We start from the raw sequence: 21,142 nt of genomic DNA, 5'->3' as shown, positions 1-21,142 counted from the left end.
TTGGAGCTCTTTTGAAATTTCGTACTTTAATCTTTTCAAAATTATGTAATACTTGTTTTGATGAATTAATATAATATACCATTTACCGACCAAAAAAAAAATATTAGGTTGCAACTAAACCTTGGACACATGTTGACTTCATATGATATCTAGCAAGAGAAGACATCACATTAATGCATTACAAGTCTAGAAAATGCATGCTTTCAATAAAGGAACCAAATTTTGTTAGAATTTCATGAATCAACTTATGGCATATGCCCCTCTTATAAGGTGGAAAAATGATGATGGAATAATCTTTTTAATAAATTAATAGAGCATAAAAGTAAAACCTCCATCAAGTTTTAAACTCTAAATGGCTTAAAGCAAACTCTAGTATGCTAAATTTCAATAAGTTGGCAAACCTAAGTACAATTTACCATAGCCCTAATCTGATTGTTGCATGAAGCATGCTCAAGCATAAGAGTTGGGAACCCAGTTAAGCAAGGATAAACACCAACTCAAGAAGATAATGGAGAATATAGCAACTTGAGATATAGCTAGAAATCAGCAATATTGCTCAGCTAATATCCACAATATAGTGACGGATACTCTTTGCAACTTAACAACAAAAAGAATCTACAAGCCATAGACACAGAACATAGCAAAATCTAGGAAGAAGAAATATGGACAGCCTCAAACAGACACCATCCTGACAAATGAATACATTGTCACAGTCTCATTAGTTACCCCATAGATGACACACTCGCAAAGTTTCAAAAACTCGCCGAGTTTTTATGACTTTAACTCGCAGCAAAAACTTGTTGAGTAATCGCCAACTTTTTTGCAAAAACTTGGCGAGTTTCTTTAAAAAACTCGGCCAGTTTCTTTAAAAAACTTAGCTAGACTAAAAAAAGAGGCCCAAACATGTCAAAAAATTATCATTTTTGTTTTTTCAGATCAGTATCATTCTCTTCATCAAAATATACACATGAAATATAACATTTAAGTATAAGTGGCATTTCAATATGTCTTTTTCCTTTCTTATACTTTATAACATCTGACGCCTTTATAAAATAATAGAGTATTTTTGGCCTCGCGGGGCGCTGCCTCTTGACCCCAACTTGGGGGCATTGCCTCCAAACCCAACCTCCGAGTCTGATTAGGCTCCATATAACAACATAATTAGCATTGAAGAAATCTTGGTATTATACATTTTAGAGTTGAAAGTTTGAAACTATCAATATAAATGATGAAATTTCAAATATTGCGCGTTTGTAGATCTCCACCAAGATCTAGACCTATCTCTCTCCCCCTCTTTTTCTCACCCTTAGAACTGGGAAGATCTCCACTGGGAAGAGGAAGAGGAATAGTAAATAGTTTTAGCTAGAGCTGGGAAGAGGAACTTGTAATTGTAATTTGTAATGATGTATTTACTTTTTGGTTTTACAAAAACTATTTACTATTTTGCTTCTAGCCATCAGCATTCCCCATGAGGATGCGATTTTGTATACACTTTGCATTTAAATATATCTAGAATCAGCTTGTTTCTTTTGTGTTATCATTTATTGATTCATTGGATGCATCTTCTCATTAAATTTTGCAACAAAAAAAGCATTTTTTATTAAAATTAAGCGTGTTTTTACGTTGCCGAGTTTTTCGCCAAGTTTTTTTTCTCAAGGGCTTGGTGAGTCGAGCCAAGTCGCGAGTAGTCCAACTATGAATTACCCTACAAACAAATTTTGCATCAAGCATAAATGTAAGTTGAAGATAGACAACTTCTATTTACATCATAAAACAATTTGGTGGTGGTTAACCCCTCATAGATCTTGAGTAATCTAAGTTTAGAGATTCTGGTATAGAAGGGCAGATAAATCTCAATTTTAAAGAGACTCGAGAACTTTTAGAGACATCAAGGAGTCTTCCAAATTATTAATTTCAAGTAACAATTTGTTTGTTGCCTGAAATTTTAGAGCAACTGCTTGCCATCTCATCTTTTAGGAACTCTTATCCTATACACATGTGATCTTTATGCAACATCTTCTTTGGTATTCCATCTCTGCTTCTGTGTATTTACTATTTCGAGATAACTTGTTTGGACATAACTTATTCTTTTCTTCCACCTCGTTTTTTTTAAAAATAGGCCTACTACACATCATGACACTTGAGAGAAGACTGCAGATCAATAGCTTGTTAGAATTTCAGATCTCATTACTTTCGTCCCATGACATTGTATATAAAATTACAAGTTTGTGTTATAGTGAAAATTATCTAAGAGTACATAAAATAAATTTATCGTTGTCTTGCATTCACAACATAATCGTACCTGATAATTACACTATCTTTTCTAAGAGCAAATATCATTGTGATGCATCTATCACAAACCACATTCTCAAGGAAGTAGCGAAAGAGAAACAAACAAATTGAAATCCCATTTTGTAAAAGGTGTTCTAAACAAAAGAATTAATTTTGTTAAAGGATAAATGCAAGAATAAAATTAAAAACATTCATTGACCAAAACAATATCCTCAGTTTGGAATATGTGTAGCATCGGGGCTTTTGCCAAGCCCAAAGAGGCATAACCAGCTTACAGGTCTTATTTAAGTTTAGCCTTCGAAGAGCTCTTCAAAGGTTTGGCGAGGGGTTTGGCAATTGATTGGACTTTGTTCATGTCATATTTAACAGCAAAAAATGAACATAATAAGGCAAGAAGCATTGTGGGGTAAAGATATGCTGCTTTTGCCGGATCAGTGTTAGCAGGTTTCCCAAGTAAACTCTCTTTGATGAGACCCCAAACTATAAGGAGAGTACCAAACATGCTCATCCGCCCTTGCTTCAAGAGGCCTACACAAGCGCCTGCAACTGCAAAGTAGCTACCTGCTAACACCTAAACAAAACATGGCAGCTTGACTTAGTAAAAGGTAAAAATTAAGAATGAGTGAAATACACACTCAAAAAATGAAACTACTATGCATAAAGCATAATATAGAATAGTTAGACCAGAAAAAGCAATTAACAGAGATCTGCATCTTCACAAACTACTATTGAAAAGCCAGTTAACACTGCGATGGAAAAGCTGTCAAGCGGCTCACATGAGAGAAACACTTAGTAATTCAAATGTTCGATTTGACATCCTGCTCCTTACTTGAACAGACAGGAATTAACAAGAGTTTACCTCAAGGCGCTGAAGGTCAATTTCTGCAGAAGTTAACTGGGTGCTGGTTAAATTGTACTGTTCCAATAGGCCTTCCCAGCTAGGAATGGACAAGTTTACTGCAAGGCCACGCACAAATGCACCAGGATAGAGAATAGCTTTCACCGCAAACATAGGAAAAATGTCACTGGCAATTAGTTGAGAAGATGTTACTTCCAAAGGGGTTGAACACATTCCAGACCTACATGGAACCCTGTAAGCAATGCAAAGCATAGTCAGTGGATAAAACTTTATGAGAAAGAAGTGGTAACTGTATATTATTATATATTCAAGTGCATTCAAGCTAAGCTAATTTTTTACGTAATTTGAGATTTTAAATTTCTGGACGGATACACTTTGGTAAGAACATAATGTAGATTGTTGCAACATATACAAGAAGCAGATTTGCACTTCCTTGGCTATGAATTAAAATTCATCAATGGTTGCCACATATCTACATCTTTTGATCTTCAAAAGGGAATCTCAGGAATAATTGTTGCAATAGGTGGAACAAGTTCCTGTTAGTTTGCAAGATGAATCAGAAGTTGACTTATATATCTACAGCTATGCCTAATTCCCATTAATTGGATTAGATACACTTCTAAAATTTTAGAATAGAGGACCTCTGGAAGAGAATTTATTGACAAGAGGTATCATCAAATGGATTCCAAGGGGATAAGGAATCGACTCCTTTGTCATTCTGGAATAAATCCTGCCATTTGATGTAGGATCTAAGTTCTTAAGCTAGGCATGGGGAGCTCTGGAGATAAATCTTTGACAAAGCACAGAAAAAATTATTATTATTTGCTAAAATGGCAAATAATAAGAACTAGAATTCTATCATGAATCCTTCTTCTTTTCCATCGACTACATTTAGTCATTGCAATTGAAAGGTGAATCTTATTAGAAAATGTCTACTGATAAATTAGCTATTATATTGTCATGTTGTAAGCAACTGAAAACATGGTCTAGACTCTACATATAAGATGAATTCACTCTCTCAAGCACTCAAATATCAGTGAACTGCAGTACAAACATAGAAGTTTCTGCATGAAAGAAATGGTTGGTCAATCACAGTTCGTTAGGAATAATACAACCAAGATACATTAATCTTGCCTTTCAAAGTTCCACCACTAATATGGAAAGTAGCTTTGCACATATCCAAATGTAGGAATGTTGTTTCTGTTTCTTGCTAAAAGGAAAAGTATTACACAATGTTTGAAATATCGTTGGACAAGTTACTCTGAATACTTGATTCCAAGAGACTCCATTCCAGAGAGCACATCCAAATGAGTACCGAAAATGGAAACATGAAAGAAACAAGTGGTACAAAGGTTTTGTTTAGACATTTTAACATTCATGGCCAACTAGAAATAAAATCTTCATATGGAGATTTCATGATAATTCAAGTTACCAAATTACAAATTGCAAACAATTCATGTCCACAGGGTTACTAGGCATGTAAATCGTATAATATAATCAACAATACACAATAATAGATATTGTTCTGAGTCTCCTGAAAAATCATCTGATGTCATAATGTTATAGCCAAAGGGATTAAAAAGGATATACAAATCCAGATTAAAAGTATAAGAACTATAGTCTATAAGAAATATAAAATAGGAGCCGTCTCAACTGTCATCTATATGCTACAGAAGTTTCCCACTGTTGCACAGGAACGGGAAATAGGAAAGTTTGTACGTAGAAATCTCCTCTGATGATTAACTAGGATGGATATTCCATACACTAGTCAGCAACATACAGATTTATCCTGTGGAAACCAATAATGCATACTTTGTCAATCAGCTGAAGTGAACTTGCAAATGTAAATGAGAGAAACATTCACCACAAAATGAAGACAAAGGATTCACCCTGGAGAAACCCACATCTGAGAGAAAACTCCAACAACATGTGAGCTACAACTTAAATCCGCTATTTGAATGGTAAGTACAACCCTTGGCCACTCGGACCCATAACCAGCCTGAATCTCAGTAATTTCAGACCCCAAGACCTCTCACCACAACATTGTTACATTCTGTTAAGCCTATACAGTCTTCTTGCTCACTATGAATTCTTTGTGAAATCACTCTAGAACAACTTAGATTCCAATGATGAATACGATTCCACATTTCTGGGATTCATTTATAGACTAACACGTCCTTACAAACCTGTTAGGAACATCAAAAGACACTATAAGTCAAAAGAAGGAATTAGAAGAGTATATGACATGTTTGGGCTGTTTCTGAAGCCATGACAGAACCACCCCTTCCAGTCAGAATCAAACCACCTCTTTTGACAAAACCGCCACTATGAAACTTATGAAACCACTACTTTCTAGCATTGATTGTCCTCCAAGAAGCCATAACTTTTGCATATGGACTCGAAATGAGGTGGTGTTTATGAAAATGCATATTTTTTCCAGAGGAATCCATCTATGCAATAACATTCAGAGTTTGATGCTATTAAAGACCTTTTTTGGACCTGTAACACAGGTGTCCTCTAAGCTGTGATCACTTTACCATGAAATCTCAAACAAACTAGATCCACTTTTGAATCCTCTGGTCTCGTTTCTGGTAACTCTTCTCAAAGTTAATTCATTTAGGGCCAACTTCAGAGGACAAGCGTTTATTGAAGAGTTACAACAAATCCTTGCAAAATCAACTTAATTTTTTCTGAACATTTGATAACTTTCCATCAAGAGTTCTGCCTTAGCCATTACTTTTGAATTAGTACAAGGATTATCACTTGAGGTCAATATGTAATTTAATTGTAGAATACTGGCAATGGTGAAAACTGTGTCAAAGAAATGTATACTGATATTGCAACATAAATTTGTGCAATGAATGACCTTATAAATTTTAAATCCTAATACGGTACATTATCAGTAATCAACTTTCACTATATTCAACTCATATAGTGCAGAAATAATTAGTCATTGTGTTGCAATCCACAACACCCCTGTTGCTGCTGCATGCTTATATCCTAAAAGAGATTGCTTTAGCAATTGAACTGAACAATGGCACACTTGTGAACACAACCAATGATTCTTGGAAAGATCTCCTAAACATGTTTGCTTCAATCAAGGCCCACCTACCTCTTACAATTGAAAATATAAGCTGAAAGACAACTATTGAGAACTTTGGCATGCATGCATAGAAGTAAACCATAAAAATAAGTTAATGCATCATCACAATAACAGTCTCAACCAAATACCTGTGAATGACTAAAACCATAGAAAAATTGATTCAGTACTATGGACACTAAAAAATGACCTACACACTTCATCATCATTTCATTGTCATTTCTCATTATTTCATCGTTTTAAATTAATTAAATAATTTTAAGCTAACATCATTTCATAAATTCAAATTTTCCCTTCATCGTCACTTTAACTGAATAATTTTTATCCATTTATTTTTTCCATTAATTATTCTTTTTCTTCAAATATTAATTAAATAATTAATTATTTAACTAATTTATTAATTTCCGCCTTTAATTATTAAATTCATTCATTTTTCATTTATTCTTCTAGTTAACTATAATTAATTTATCTGGCTAACTCTTCTTCTATAGTTAAATAAATCATTTTAATTTATTTAATTATTCTTTTTTCTAAATAAAGTTCTTCTAAAAATCAAATCATTATTTTTTTTATTTTAACATCATGCACATGGAATTAAATAAATTATTTATTTAATTCTATCTTTATCTCTCATGCACCTCTGTTTCTTCAGTCAATCTAAAACTTTCTCTCACTTCTCTCATCCATTATTCTCTCATGCAATCAATTCAGTAAAACAAGCAATTAGTTAACTTATATTTTTAGCCTTCAAATCTGCTCATTGATTCTTGATCATTGATCTTCAAATTTGTCTCAAGTATTCTCCACCATTAATCAATATCAAATCAAATCTATAAATCAATTATTATCAAAGCATTATCATTATCAGGCTAGTGATCTTATCAATCATCCATCATCATCCTAGGAACCACAATCTTTGAGCTTTCATGAGACCACACTGTGAACAGTGCTTTGCAAAATCTGAGAGCTACAAAACATTCTTTGAAAGAAAGCTTCAAAGAGCAATATAGATAAGAAAGAGTTGTGTGAAAGGTAATTTCATTATTGTTATTCTTTGATTTCATGCATTTGTCTTACAAGCTCTATTGTTAGATTAGAATAATGTGTGAATTTGAGGATTTAGCTAAGTTACCAGTTCAGGTTCAGGATCGGGTTCGAAGACGCGAACCCGGTGCATGGGTTCAGGGAAAATTTTTTTTGCCTTTTGGGTTCTATATATATTATATACAAAAATTTAAAAAAAATATACAAAATTACAAATCTAAATACATTTAATTGTATGCTACTTCATCATTGATCAATGCCAAATGCCATTTCAATTGATAGTTCAGAATTTCAATAATATCATATTATGTAATATACTCATATGGCTTATAATATATATCAATGTTTCATAGATTCATATATGTCCAAGTTCACGATTCGAATGAAAATCATTACAATTACAAAATTGACAATCAAAAATAATAATTGTCTTCTATCTTCAAAGTTCAATGTTCATCAATCATCAAAAGGATCTAGATCAAGATCATCATCATTTGCTCCAAGTTCAAATTCAAAATCATTTGAACCCAAACAAGTGCCACTCCCACTAGCTCCATCAGCTGTAGGTATCTCGTCATCATCATTTAAAGTGACTCTAACCAGATCATCAGCAATTGCATCCAAGTTGGTACACTCAGGGTTTGCATCCCAAAGCTTCATTGCCCCTTCCCTGTATTGTTTTCCCTTATGTGTTAGAAGATGCAAATTGGAATGAATATAAACCAAGTCTTCTGCTCTTTTGGAAGCCAACCAATTACGCTTCACTGAATGGATAAAGGAGTATGTACTCCAATTCCATTCAGCAGTAGAAGAACTTGCAACCTCTTGAAATTGGAGAGAAAACCAACAAAACTTAAAATTAAAAAAATGCAAAATAAATTGAAGAATGTTAAAAAAAACTTAAAAGCTAAACTTACAATACAAATGTTAAATATTTAATTTTAAAAGTAAAAAAACTTACTTGTGATAGTATCTTGATTGCAAGAGGTTGGAGGAACATAAAATCTTGACCATGAAGGTACCACCATGTAACTCCATCTATTTTGGATTGGTCATTAATAGCACAAGGACTATGACTTCTTCCTGATATAAACAAACCAAACTCTTTCCTAACACCGTCCACCACTTCAGGATCACTGTAGAGTCTAGCAAATGACCGCTTGTACCCAGCAGCAACTTCAGGATCTCTATATGGTTTAGTTCTCCCTGGCAAAGAAAGTACTTCACTGCTATAGTACATGGGATTTAAAGCATGTGCAAGGAGATGCAATGGCGTGGTCATCTTGTTCCACCGATGATGAATGATTTGTTCCACCCTTTTGAAAAAAAATTCTTGGGGGTCCTTCTCTCTTTGTGCTATTATGACTTTGATTTTTTCAACCATGGTGTCCATGCCATCATAGACTTCCCCCAAACATGTTGCATCTATATTAGTATACCTGAGCATACTCATGATAGGCTCGATGAAATTCAATACATATTCCACATTATCCCACCAATTGAGATTCAAGATCAAATCCCTAACCTTATTGGTCCTCTCTGAATTTGATTGCTTCCAAATACTCCATTGGTTACTAATGACCATGGCACTCAATGCCTCTTTCACCTTCAAAAGGCATCTCAACATTATTGTATGTGATGCAAATTGGGTCTCAGCAACCTAGGTTCATGTAAAAATTATGTCAATAACACATTTTAAAAAATACAAAATAAAATTAAACATGGCATAAATAAATTTAAATAGATAAATCATAAATTAAATTTACCTTCAGCAATTCCAACCTCGAGAAGCTCCTGAAAATGGCTTGTGACATATGGTGGTTTGTCACAAACATTTGGATCTCCTCACCCTCTTGGTAGATATCCTTCACCCAATCTATTTGAGTGACAATTGCTTGCATGACCAAGTTGAGGGAGTGTACGGTGCATGGTGTCCAAAAAATGTGTGAATACCTTTGTTCAACCAAAGCACCTGCAGCCCTACAAACCTTTGCATTGTCTGTGATGACTTGGACAACATTTTCATGTCCTACCATATCTATGGAATCAAAGAGGATTCTGGAAATGTATTCTGCATCTTTGAGCTGCCCGTCACAATCAACTACCCTCAAAAACATTGCCCCTTTGGGGGACACTGCAATAACATTTATCAATGGACGGTTTTTGGCATCCTTCCATCCATCAAAAACAATAGAAACACCCGATTCAACCCAAGAATATCTAATCGGTTTCAATGATTGCTCTACAAAATTCTTCTCTTCTGCCAATAAGGTGGTGCGCACCTTTTCACACCCAGGACTTGTGAAACTAGTAGGTGCATTATTGATTGCTATCACCATCTCCCGCCAATATGGTGATCTTACCAAGTTGAAAGGAAGACCATTGGCATAGAGGCAACATGCAATTTTTTGTTCTACAACTCTTGATTCCATTTTGAATGCTTTCTCCAATGGGTCTCTTTTGCGGGAATGGGAATCATCTACTTCAACTTCATCTTGCATAGCGGGTATATTCAAGAAAGGGTGATTGGTGGCCTTTTCTAGTATTCTACGATCATCAGGTAAAGTCATTGGTGTTTTGCTTGCAAATGGATTAGCTCTAAGTTTTTCTCTTGCTATAGCTTGATCAGCATCTTCTTGTTCTTTAATGAATGCTGCTATTTGTGTTGCGGGCAACCCATCCCACTTGGCCCTTCACACATTTTAATCCCTTTCCCAGCAGGGCCAAAAAACTGACATTTCACTCGATAATACGAGCACCTATAATTGGTTTTACAAAACTTACAATCCCAATCAAATCCCCCACCTCCTGGAAGTTGTTGATTCATTGTAGTATAATTCCATAAAGGAGATCATCTATCAACTTTAGATTTTTTATTTATTGTCTTGTAACCCCCACCCACTGAACTCGAAATTAATGCCATTTTGTTTTTTTGCTATTATAAGAAATTAAACATTTTCAAATTAGAAATAAAAAATAACAAAAAAGCAATATTACACAATGTAAAAGCTAATGTAAGTATGAAAAAACATTATTAAAAATAATAGAACTTGTTTATCTTTTTCTATAAAAAAAATAATTGAAAAAAAAAACTTGAAAATATTCTTCAAAATATCAAAGAATAGGGATAAATGCTTACCTTAAGTGCTTGAATCTCCTTTGTGCAAGCTCTCCACCTTTGTCAAGCACCCCACAAACAATCTTCTTTGAAAATAATCACTTGCCCTTCAAAATGCCAAAATGAAACCAAGAGAGAATAGATGAGCAAATGAAGTTGTTTTGGGTCTCAAATGCATTTAGCGAGGGCGGATTAGGGTTTTTGACCCCAAAAAGGCAAAAATTAGTAGTTTTTTAATCTAAAAAAGTCACTTTTTAGTGACTTGACCCACCCAGTCCGTGGGTTCGCTCGGATCCGCGCCTAGGTTTGCTCGGGCTCTCATAGGGTTTGCCATTTTCTCTATGGGTTCACCCTGCCCAGGGCGAACCCACAGGGAAAATGGCGAACCCTGTGAGAACCCAACACGGACCCAGTTCACATTTGGGCCCCAAAACCCACGAACCCGGTATCTTAGGGATTTAGTGATTGAAACATTCATACTATTCAATTTTTGTTCTTACATTTTGGCATGCCCGATGGGACTCACTTCCCTGATTTCTAACATTTTTGTGAGAAAATTGATGTTTTAAGCAGGTTCAAGATAATTCGACAGAATTGACAAGGGATTCGACACATTTGGGTCATCCTGTTTTGCATCTAAGAGTTTAATCGACGCATTTGTTTATGTTGATAGCATTAAAATTTCTCTATTTTGAAACATTTCTTAGATCTTGTACCACATTTGATTAAAATAGTGAGACAACTATTTCATTCTCTAACGTATTTGAGCTATAGTGTTTTAATTGCTAATTGGGTTGCACGTAGGTTTAGAACTCTGTTTTTCTGACAGATACTGACCTTGGCAGTGATTTTCTACTTTCTGGGTGTGGTTGTGTTTTTCTTTTAGGGTCATCTTGGCTGCAGGTACTACAACACATTTGTTACTTCTTTTGCCATAGTCGACAATCGGAATGCCGCATGTCTTTTGACACGATGCAATGTCTATATGTAGTGCCGCATCTATTTATTGTGTTAATGCAACTGTTTAAGGTAAATAGCTATAAAATTTTGGGTTTTAATTTGTTTTGACACATTTGCTCAGTCCTTTACTATCTATATTTGACTATTTTTGTAACGCACTTGAGCAATACAGTAACACATTTGATACCAATTAGGGTAGAGATTTTTGGGGTACTATCAATATGTGCAATTGCTTGGCAATCATTGGGAGAAGTTATTACTCTTCAAATTACTAACATATATGTTGCAGGATTATGTGTCTTTGATTTTTAGATTAGCTCACATTTCAATTTTCTAAAGGAAATAACCTTGTCTACCATGTCTTGTGCACTTGCACATTTATTGTTATCCCAAAAGTGTTGAGTACGTATTCTCTCCCCTCGCATGTTAGTGCGAACTTGGGTGCAAGAGAAATACTAACACTTTTATTTTTATTTTTAGGAGGCCTACTTGAGGATTTCATCAACCCAAGGTTCAACCTCAACCACATTTTCTGGCAAGGTATATAAAGGCGGGAGAGAAAAAGCTATACCTCAAAGAGTGGCTAGCATCATTCGAAATCAAACCACATGACCCCTAGTCTACTGAGACTTCGCCGATAAGGAAAACAAGAGAGAACCCTCCCAATCTCAGCCTATTACAGACAAGCCCTCCAATCCTACGATATTGAACTTGGGTTTGCACTATCAAAAACACACCCTCTTGAATAGCTAGGTTGTGCTTGTCTTAAGAGTATTTTTCTTGTCAAAAACTCTTGAAACCATTTGACCTTTACCTTGGAAATATTAGTCAACCATTGTGTCTTCATTGCTTGTTGAGTGTCTTCTTGTCAAAAAAACGATCAGACAAACAAAAATTTTCAAAAATTTGCTACAACGCTACAGTTGAACAACCCTCTAATGTAGTTGATAGAGTCTTAAAATCTAGGATTTTTCACAAAACACCACATTTGATCCTTCCTATGCTACATTTGAATCTCCAAGCTACGCATTTGAGCATTGTGATACACAATTGTATTATCTTGTATCGCAATTGTCTATAAAACACTGCAAACAAACTATGATGTATTGCATTTGAACTACAATTGACCTTTTTGGATAGAACGATGCAACTAAGCTTTTTTGTAACGCATTTGACAAGTCTTGTGTCACACTTGAGCTCTGTTTTGATGCAACTAATTCAGATATATTAGGGTTATTGCCTTGAGATCCTACTTTCAAAAACCAGACCTGCTTTTAGACAAAAACCAAAGACTGAAACCTGAGACCAAATCATACCTACTTAGCATACACCTTGCATATCATTTATCACTACGTTCATTTATCTTAATAAATTCACCTTAGATCAGACACCCATCCGACATTAAAATCAACAAATCAATCCAAAGTTTCTCATTGATTATCTAAATCTTACAATTCCCATCTCACTAATTTGCACTCTTGCTTGAAATTTTGCCTTCTTCAAGTCAAGGGTCAAGTTAGCCTACTAGCATAATAGGTTAGCTTAGGAGTTTTTGCTACTTCTAAAATTGGTCGTTTTTGTACCCCCTGTCCATTGGGCTTGTGTTCATAAGTCTAGTACAAGTTTGACACATCTATCAAAATCCCGATCATTATCACCTAAGATATAGATACGAACTTTGACTATTTTGGCATCATCCAACATCATTCAACAATTAAAACCAAGTTTTAGAATCAAATCCACCCTATCATCCATCTTTGTCCAAAACATACCTGATCCTAGTCCAAAAATCCAAAAACAAATATCATGGATTGGTTTGACAAAATGGTTATGGAAGTTAAAGCATCAATGTCAAACCCCAATCATCAAATCATACTCCAATCCAACCAACATTACATGACAAATCCTCAAAACCACTCATACATTCCTCCAAACAACAACCCCCAAGCAAAACTTCTCCAAACAACAACACGAAAATACACTCATCTTGGAGAACCAATCAAATCTTGTATGAGAAAATTGGTCCAATCAAACATCATCGTGTTACTTGAAAATTGTTGAATACGAACCTCAAATCAAACTAGCATGGTGGAAAGACAAGAACTTTTGTGAATAGCATAGGACCAAAGGACATAAAACTCCTAATTGTGCAAAATTAAAATATCTCATTCAAGACCCTATCGATCCAGGTGACATTGCTATTGAAGATCATCCAAATAATTCACCTAATGAGAAATTAGACATATGTCAAGACACTTTTTCCAAGCATGATCAAAATCATCCATCCATATCTAGCAATGGCTCATTCCAAAACAATAACACCAATAACATATCCACCTCATATGATTCCATAATAGGCTATATAGAAGAAGTTGGCCTAAAAGTAGCCTCCATCTCTTCCAACATGCCTTCACCCCCTAAAACCCCAGAACAGCAATCCACATTATCTCCATCAAACAACACATCCAACAACGACGCCTTTCTAATTTACCCCCAAGGGCTATCCACAATAGATAATCATGAAATCCAAGGTAATCTATTTCTTGATACAAATTCCTTCTATGATTCAAGAATCCCAAATCAAACACCATCATACACTCCATTACAAATCAAGCCCAATTTAGAGAGTCCTATTCAAAATCAATCTCTATCATGCCAAAATATTGACTCCATCCAAGAATCCCCCACACATATCCAAACACATAACCCATCACTAGAATTGGATCTATGTCAAGAGAATAATCAAAAGAATGAAGAAACGAGTCCTAAAAAATAAATCAAGATCAAGATATCGAAAATCTCCCATCCCATCCAATTGTTGACCAAGATCCCATCTCTCACGAATCTCATGATGATCCCATCATCCTTTTTCATTCACTCCAAAACAATCCCCTTCCATCTCAAGAGCAAAGTATCCTTCCAAGTCCCATTCATAATTCACTTCCTACGCAAGATCAAGATATCCCTTCCATCCCATCCAATAATCTCATTCAAAATCAAGAGTAAAGTACCCTTCCCACTCCATCCAATGATCCTCTTCCAAGTCAAGATCAAAGTATCCCTTCATCTCCATGTCATAGTCCTCCATACCCACCTCAAGATCCCATCATCTCTCCTAATCCCCCTCAAGATCACATCACCCCTATCCAATTTACTCACAAACCCCTTATCAAATTTCATCCAATCTGGTTTACTTCATGAGCTTATCATTCATTCCATACCATATCCTCCTCAAAATGGACTTGCATCTTGTTTCAAAAGCAACAAATACCCCACTAGTAAAAAGAATTGTCAAAACATGTATTATCCGGGCAAAGGGTTAGGCCTCCATGAACAAGGTATATTAGAACCCCTATCAAAGAAAATCCCAATTATCATAGCCTTCGCTACATAGCTCACTCTCAAAACGTTGGTATCCCTACTAGACCCCTAATCCCTTCATCTAAATCCAAACATACACATTCCCCCTCATCCCTTCCATCTATTTTGGTTCCCTATATCCCAAAATCAAATCCTTCATCCCTTCCATCCATCTTAGGTCCTTATACCCCTCCATCCACTATCCATGTCACCCCTAGCTCATTATCCATTTACCCTATCATAAATGAAGATCAACAAAGGCACACATCATTGAGAACCTTCCAACCATCCACCTACATCAACCCATCCAAAAGACCTCCATATCACTCTTATCCATCCATGAATCCCATTTCTCTTAGAATCAATTTGGATGCCAATCATAAAATTCATAAGCCCCAAAATGCACATACGTCCAAAGATCAACATGTCCAATCTTAAAGACATGTAAAAACAATGAGAATTTTGATGCAAAAGCAAAAGGCAAAATCCAAAAGGCCACAAAGGCCCATCAAGCAAAAAAAAATCAAAAACCATGTGGATTCCCAAGTTGCTCATAGAAACAATGCATCCCAAAGTAAAATCAAAATTGACATCCAAAGTTGCTATTCCAAAAGCTTCCTTTATTCCTTTATCTAAAAATTCCCCACCTTTCAAATTTATTTTGGGTCTCTACATCTCAAAATCCACTATCTTAAATCCTCCATCATCTACTTTGGGTCTTTATGTCCCAAAACCCATATCCTTGATATATGCAGCAAGATAATGTTTAAATGCTCAGTTCCTTACATATTAATATAGGGAATAATTCAAATAATATATTTGATAACTAACATCATATATATTAGATAAAAGTAATAATGTGTATTTCTCGTCTATTCATTGCAGCAATCAATCATGGCAAGGTGAGGGAGGAAATATAAGGAGGGAGAACTGATACAGGCTTCCTCTCTAGGTATACCACCTCATGAAGGATGGTTGGCAAAAGGCCACGTGAGGCCAAGAGGGATGGTATATCCACTCTTGGGCCTAGGGTAGAGGATCGCTTTGGGCACCCTATTGTAGTTTCAAGGAGTCTCAATCAGAAGGGTGGATAAGGCAGCATGGATAGTTAGGGCAGGTACAAGCTTACCCACTAAGCACACCACCTCATATGGATGGCAGACTGCCACATGGGGCCAAGAGGGATGGTATATCCACTCTTGGGCTTAGCGTGGGGACAGCTTCAGGTGCCCTATCATGTTTGTCATCCAAGCCCTATTATGGTTGAGCTCCAATTATGCATTATAGATATTATGGAGATTACCTAGATTTGAAATAGTTATGACTATATGCTATCTAACCCTAGTTGAAATGATTTCTTTATGAATTATGCTTTTGATGATTGTAGGTTTTATCTTGTTGAAGACATTTTATTCATAAGAATATGATTCTAACTATGTTAAGTTTACTATTTTATTAAACTTGTGATTCTAGGGCAAAATTTAGGGAAATCCCAAAAGGGGACATTACAATGCATCTTTCCCAATCCATGTGTTGTTTTGGGATATATCATTCACAACCTGACTTGGCTTTTCACTTGGCTGGGGCAACATCAGGCTTGTCTTTGAATCATCTTGTGCATGCTTGCTTCCTTTCCATCATCACTTCATCTATCCTTTCCTCTGTTTTCATCCTCTTGAATCTTCTTCCCATTTCTATCTTCTATCATCTCATCCATTTCGAGAGTACACTTGTGTTCTCTTGAACCTGCATGTCCTCTCGAGGGGTCATCCTCACTTCCATCATCTTTCCTTCTAGTCACTCATTCAAATGACTGGGGCATCTTTCCAAATCTAATCATCTTCTTATTGACTACTTTTTCTTTTTATTTGACACAACGCTATAAAACGCATTGTCTCAAAAAGGGGCAAAACATAGACACTAAAAAATGACCTACACATTTCATCATCATATTGTCATTTCTCAATATTTCATCTTTTAAAATTTATTGAATAATTTTATTATTTATTTAAGCTAACATCATTTCATTGATTCAAATTCAAAATTTCCCTCCATCATCACTTTAATTATTTAATTATTCCATTAATTATTCTTTTTCTTCCAATATTAATTAAATAATTTTAATTATTTAATTAATTTATTAATTTCCACCTTTCACTAAATAATTTTTAAGTATTTAATTAATTCAATTTTCATTTTATTCTTCTAGTTCACTATAATTAAATAATTATTTTTAAATTATCTAATTAGCTAACTCTTCTTCTATAATTAAATAAATCATTTTAATTTATTTAGTTATTTTTCTAAATAAAGCTCTTTTAAAAATAAATAAAATCATTATTTTATTTATTTTATTTATTTTATCATTATGCACATGGAATTAAACAATTTATTTATTTATTTCTATTTTTATTTCTCATGCACCTCCATTTCTTCGGTTCATCTAACACTTTCTCTCACTTCTCTCATCCATTATTCTCGCATGCAATCAGTTCACTAAAACGGGAAATCAGTTAACTCATATTTTTAGCTTCCAAATCCTCTCATTGATTCTTGACCATTGATCTTCAAATCTATCTGAAGTAATCCCCACCGTTTATCAATATCAAGTTAAATTGATAAATCAATCATCTTTCATCAAACTAAACCCTAGCTAATCAATTGTTATCAAATCATTGTCATTATCAAGCTAGTGATCATGTCAATCATTCATCGCCATCCTAGGAACCACGATATTTAAGCTTCATGTGACCACGCTACAAATAGTGCTTTGCAAAATCTGAGAGCTACATACCATTCTTTGAAAGAAAGCTTCAAAGAGCAATAGAGTAAGAGACTTGTGTGTGAAGGTAATTTCCTTATTGTTATTCTTTGATTTCATGCATTTGTCTTACAAGCTCTATTGTTTAGATTATAATAATGTGTGAATTCAAGGATTTAGTGGTAGATCTGTTGAAGATTCATACTGTTCAATTTCTGGCCTTACAAATACAAATTTACAAAATGGTACATAGAATTCCACGGCTTCGAGTCTTTAACAAATGATCTCGCGTAGCTCAACATTCACACTTCAAAGATACTACTCTCAAACTTGAGGAATGTCATGAAAGGTACGACTACTCATCCAATGGTGCAAAACCTCAAGGGCGGGCTTAATTCCCACAAATTTGTCATCATAACAATGTGAAGCATAATTTTGAAATAAATAGAATCAAATCATACGAGCAACTTTATTAATGGATATTCTACAACTTGTACTATCCAGGCCCTACTCGAATTCAAGAGAAAAAAACAGCCACTCGTGAGTGTTTTGACACCTCTTATGACGCTTATGAGTCTTATGACAAATGCTTCTGGTAAACTATTTTGTGTCGCTAGGTGCTCATAGCAATCACCATCACCGACCCCATAGTTTCATAACTCACCACTCAGAAGACCCAATTTTGACTTGGACAAGGCAACTCAGCAAATTAAAAGAATACTTAAATTCAGTAACTTGGCCAAACTGAGTGGTCTTTGCCAAAAACTCAGCTAGGCAAGTTAATGGGCTATTTTGCAAGTTAGGCGAGTACTGGATGTTTTGGAACAATGACCCACCTTGATTGAGTCGGAAGACGAAGCTTTGACTAAGTCTTTCAGATAAAATTAATTAATTAATTGACCACATATTAATTCAGCTGTCACTGTTGTTTTCTCATTTAACCAATCTTTATTCTAAGAACAAACATTTTTTGCTATGGCAAAGTTCAGTTTTGTAGACTTGATGCCATTTCCAACAACTCATTCTTGGAACAAAGTACACTATAGACAAACAATCATGTTTGCAGTAAACAAACAGTGCAGAATAAATAATAAGAAATGCAGCTTTGGCAAGACCCAAAAGCAGGTATTCATGCAATTTAAAGCCAGCAAAGTTGCCTAGGATTAAATAGCACTACAGTGATGACTACTTGTGAGTTTTGCAAAATCTGTTGAGATTATCTAATTCTAAATTCATGTCTAATCATGATTGCCTCCTTATGATGTTTCTTTTTTTCTGATATACGATTGACTAGAATAGACATTTGGTGAAACATCCATTCATTTTATGTTTATGTTCTACTGGTATACTTTTTTGCCTTTCCTTCCAAATATAGATATGAAGAGATAAAAATGAGTGATTTGGCCAAATTTAATTTTTCATACCCAATAAAGAGTGATGATGGAAGCTCCTATGAGCAATGATCAACAACAATTAAGGAACATGAAGCATTTATCAAAAGCCATGAATCATGTGCTAAACACATTTAAAAATTGATATTCTTTGTGACTGCGATGATTGCATCCATGGAATTACAAGATAGAGAAAGTCCTATATTAACTTGCCTGGGCATCATGATCTTTAGGTACCTGTATCAACTTGCCAATTACAGAAGGTAGTTCATCAACAAATGTTTTTTTGTTTGATTATCACCTTTGTTTTCCTATATCCTTATTAAAGTAATTTCATGGTACACAAACATGTATATATACACATACATATGTGTGTGCTGTGCATGTGTGTATATAACAGTTACAATAAGAATTGACCATTCTTGTATGAAAAGAAATTTACTGCCAGACCGAAGTATCAACAGATCGTCTGTTTGATGGGCACAGACATATATTATGTGATTGTGTATTTCAAAACAAGGCATTTATGTGGCCATAGACTGACAATGAGTCCCTGTTGATGTGTTTTTAATGCACATGCGAACACGGAATAAAATACCAAGGTATCTTATCCTCTCTTGAACAAAGTCTCATATGCTATGCTTTGTGATCAAATGAGACAACTCCAAGGTTACGAAATGTCAGGTCTTGACTTGTGGATAAGTTTAGTGGTTTGATGTGATAATGCTGGAATCACAAGGGGACTTGCGTTGTACATGAATGCTCAATCTTATCATGGATCAGGATAAGTATGCCGATAACTTGGGATTTGGCAATGAAGCTCCGGACTTAATTCTTACTAAAAAATGAGCAAAAGGAATAGGGTTCAGGAAGTCTATTCTAAACCTAGGAATGTAAGAAATGATGAATGGATTTAGTGGAATCAAACTAGGCAAGGTCTCACAATCAGGTATTGACACAAGCTTAGTGCAATCGTCTAAGGTATACTTAAAGATTTTTAGGCTATCACCATCAAACGTTGACACCATCCAAGTTGATGCTTGTCAAGGGATGCGTAATTGTTGACGGGAATAATCATTATGTTATGTTGTCATATTATGTTTATGTTGTCGTCGGTAATAATGAGTTACGGCGGTCAATTAGTTAGCCGACGGGTAGGTAGTTGGAGTCGCGACGGTTGTGTCGCGCCCCTTCGGGTATTATATATTGTGTACCTTTTCTTCGAAGGAGGATCATGATAGTCGTGTCAGATGTAATGTTATAAGCACTTATTGTACATGGACTGTGGAATTAATATAGAGGCTGGTTATTTAATATATTTCCATTATGTTCTGTGCATTTACTTTCTGCATTTAACCGTTTACCCGAGAGGGCAAACATTTGGCGCCGTTGCCTAGACGAACTCGGGAACGGAAGACACGGATGGTGCACAGACACAATGGGCCTACCCGTTGGTGAAGTAAACCCGGAGGCCGACGACGCGCGGACAGAACTTTACACAGGAGAAGACACGACAACGTGAGAATTTTCAATTTTGCTCTAGGTAGCCATTCAGACATACGTTCGACGAGAAGCGGCGGAGGCAGAAACCCCACCAAGTGCCGTGTGGACAGCGCTAGAGGTTAGCCCAGCAGTAAACCAGTTGATGAACCACCTCCCCTGGTTGCTTGCACAGGCATCGCTGGCACAACAGGCCCGCCTGGAGGAGATTGCCCAGGAAGAGCGACAACAACAAATCCTGCAACGCTACGAAGAGAACAGCCGACGGGAAACAGAACGAGATGGCGCCAGGCCAGGAGGAAATTGAACCTTGTAATAATCCCGACACACTGCTGATATAAATTGTGGCCGAAAGGCAAAATAAAAATAAAAATAATAAAAGTTTTTTTGTGTACATGGCATGTATGGAAGTGACTTATGCCCAATAGACTAAATAAGGACAAAAATAAAAAGCTACAGAGTGACGAATGGGAAGTGGCACAAACTGCGTTGAATCTCAGACAGCAGATAGAACGAAGGCGTAGGCTAAGGCAGCTTGCCAAGGGACGACCGGCCGAGGGGTTGCTCGAAGGGAACCCAGGAGGTGTCACGGAGGTTGCGGAGGCAGAGATAGACGGAGAGAACTACACTGTCTACACTGTTGTAGGGCTGCCGGAAGGAGTCACGGAGGGTGCCGAAGGAGAACTCTACAGTTCACCAGAATACCACCGTAGGGTAAGAAGCTGCGAAGAGTTGGTGGAACAAACAAGGCGAAGTC

At 35.7% G+C, this 21,142-nt stretch overlaps 2 protein-coding genes across 2 annotated transcripts in view; both read right to left on the bottom strand.

Annotated features, from left to right (window-relative positions):
* Positions 1-2,385: 2,385 nt before the first annotated feature.
* The window catches only part of LOC131033011 (uncharacterized), a 36,423-nt gene continuing 17,666 nt past the window's right edge, over positions 2,386-21,142 (bottom strand). The window contains exons 2-3 of the mRNA XM_057964116.2: positions 3,152-3,383; positions 2,386-2,863 (exon numbers count right to left, since the gene is read on the bottom strand). Of these exons, the coding sequence (XP_057820099.2) occupies positions 2,573-2,863; positions 3,152-3,383 (523 nt within the window). The 3' untranslated portion in view covers positions 2,386-2,572. The remainder of the gene's footprint in view (positions 2,864-3,151; positions 3,384-21,142) is intronic.
* LOC131033010 (uncharacterized) lies at positions 7,619-10,260 on the bottom strand. The gene is made up of 2 exons (XM_057964115.2): positions 8,257-10,260; positions 7,619-7,965 (listed from the first exon to the last, which is right to left on the bottom strand). Exons 1-2 carry the CDS (start codon positions 8,920-8,922, stop codon positions 7,930-7,932), a joined length of 702 nt encoding a protein of 233 aa, XP_057820098.2. The 5' UTR covers positions 8,923-10,260; the 3' UTR covers positions 7,619-7,929.

The sequence above is a fragment of the Cryptomeria japonica genome, chromosome 9, assembly GCF_030272615.1.
Source record: "Cryptomeria japonica chromosome 9, Sugi_1.0, whole genome shotgun sequence".
Lineage (NCBI taxonomy): Eukaryota > Viridiplantae > Streptophyta > Pinopsida > Cupressales > Cupressaceae > Cryptomeria > Cryptomeria japonica.
The sequence above is the reverse complement of the archived record's forward strand: the minus strand, read 5'-3'. Positions and strand labels throughout refer to the sequence as shown.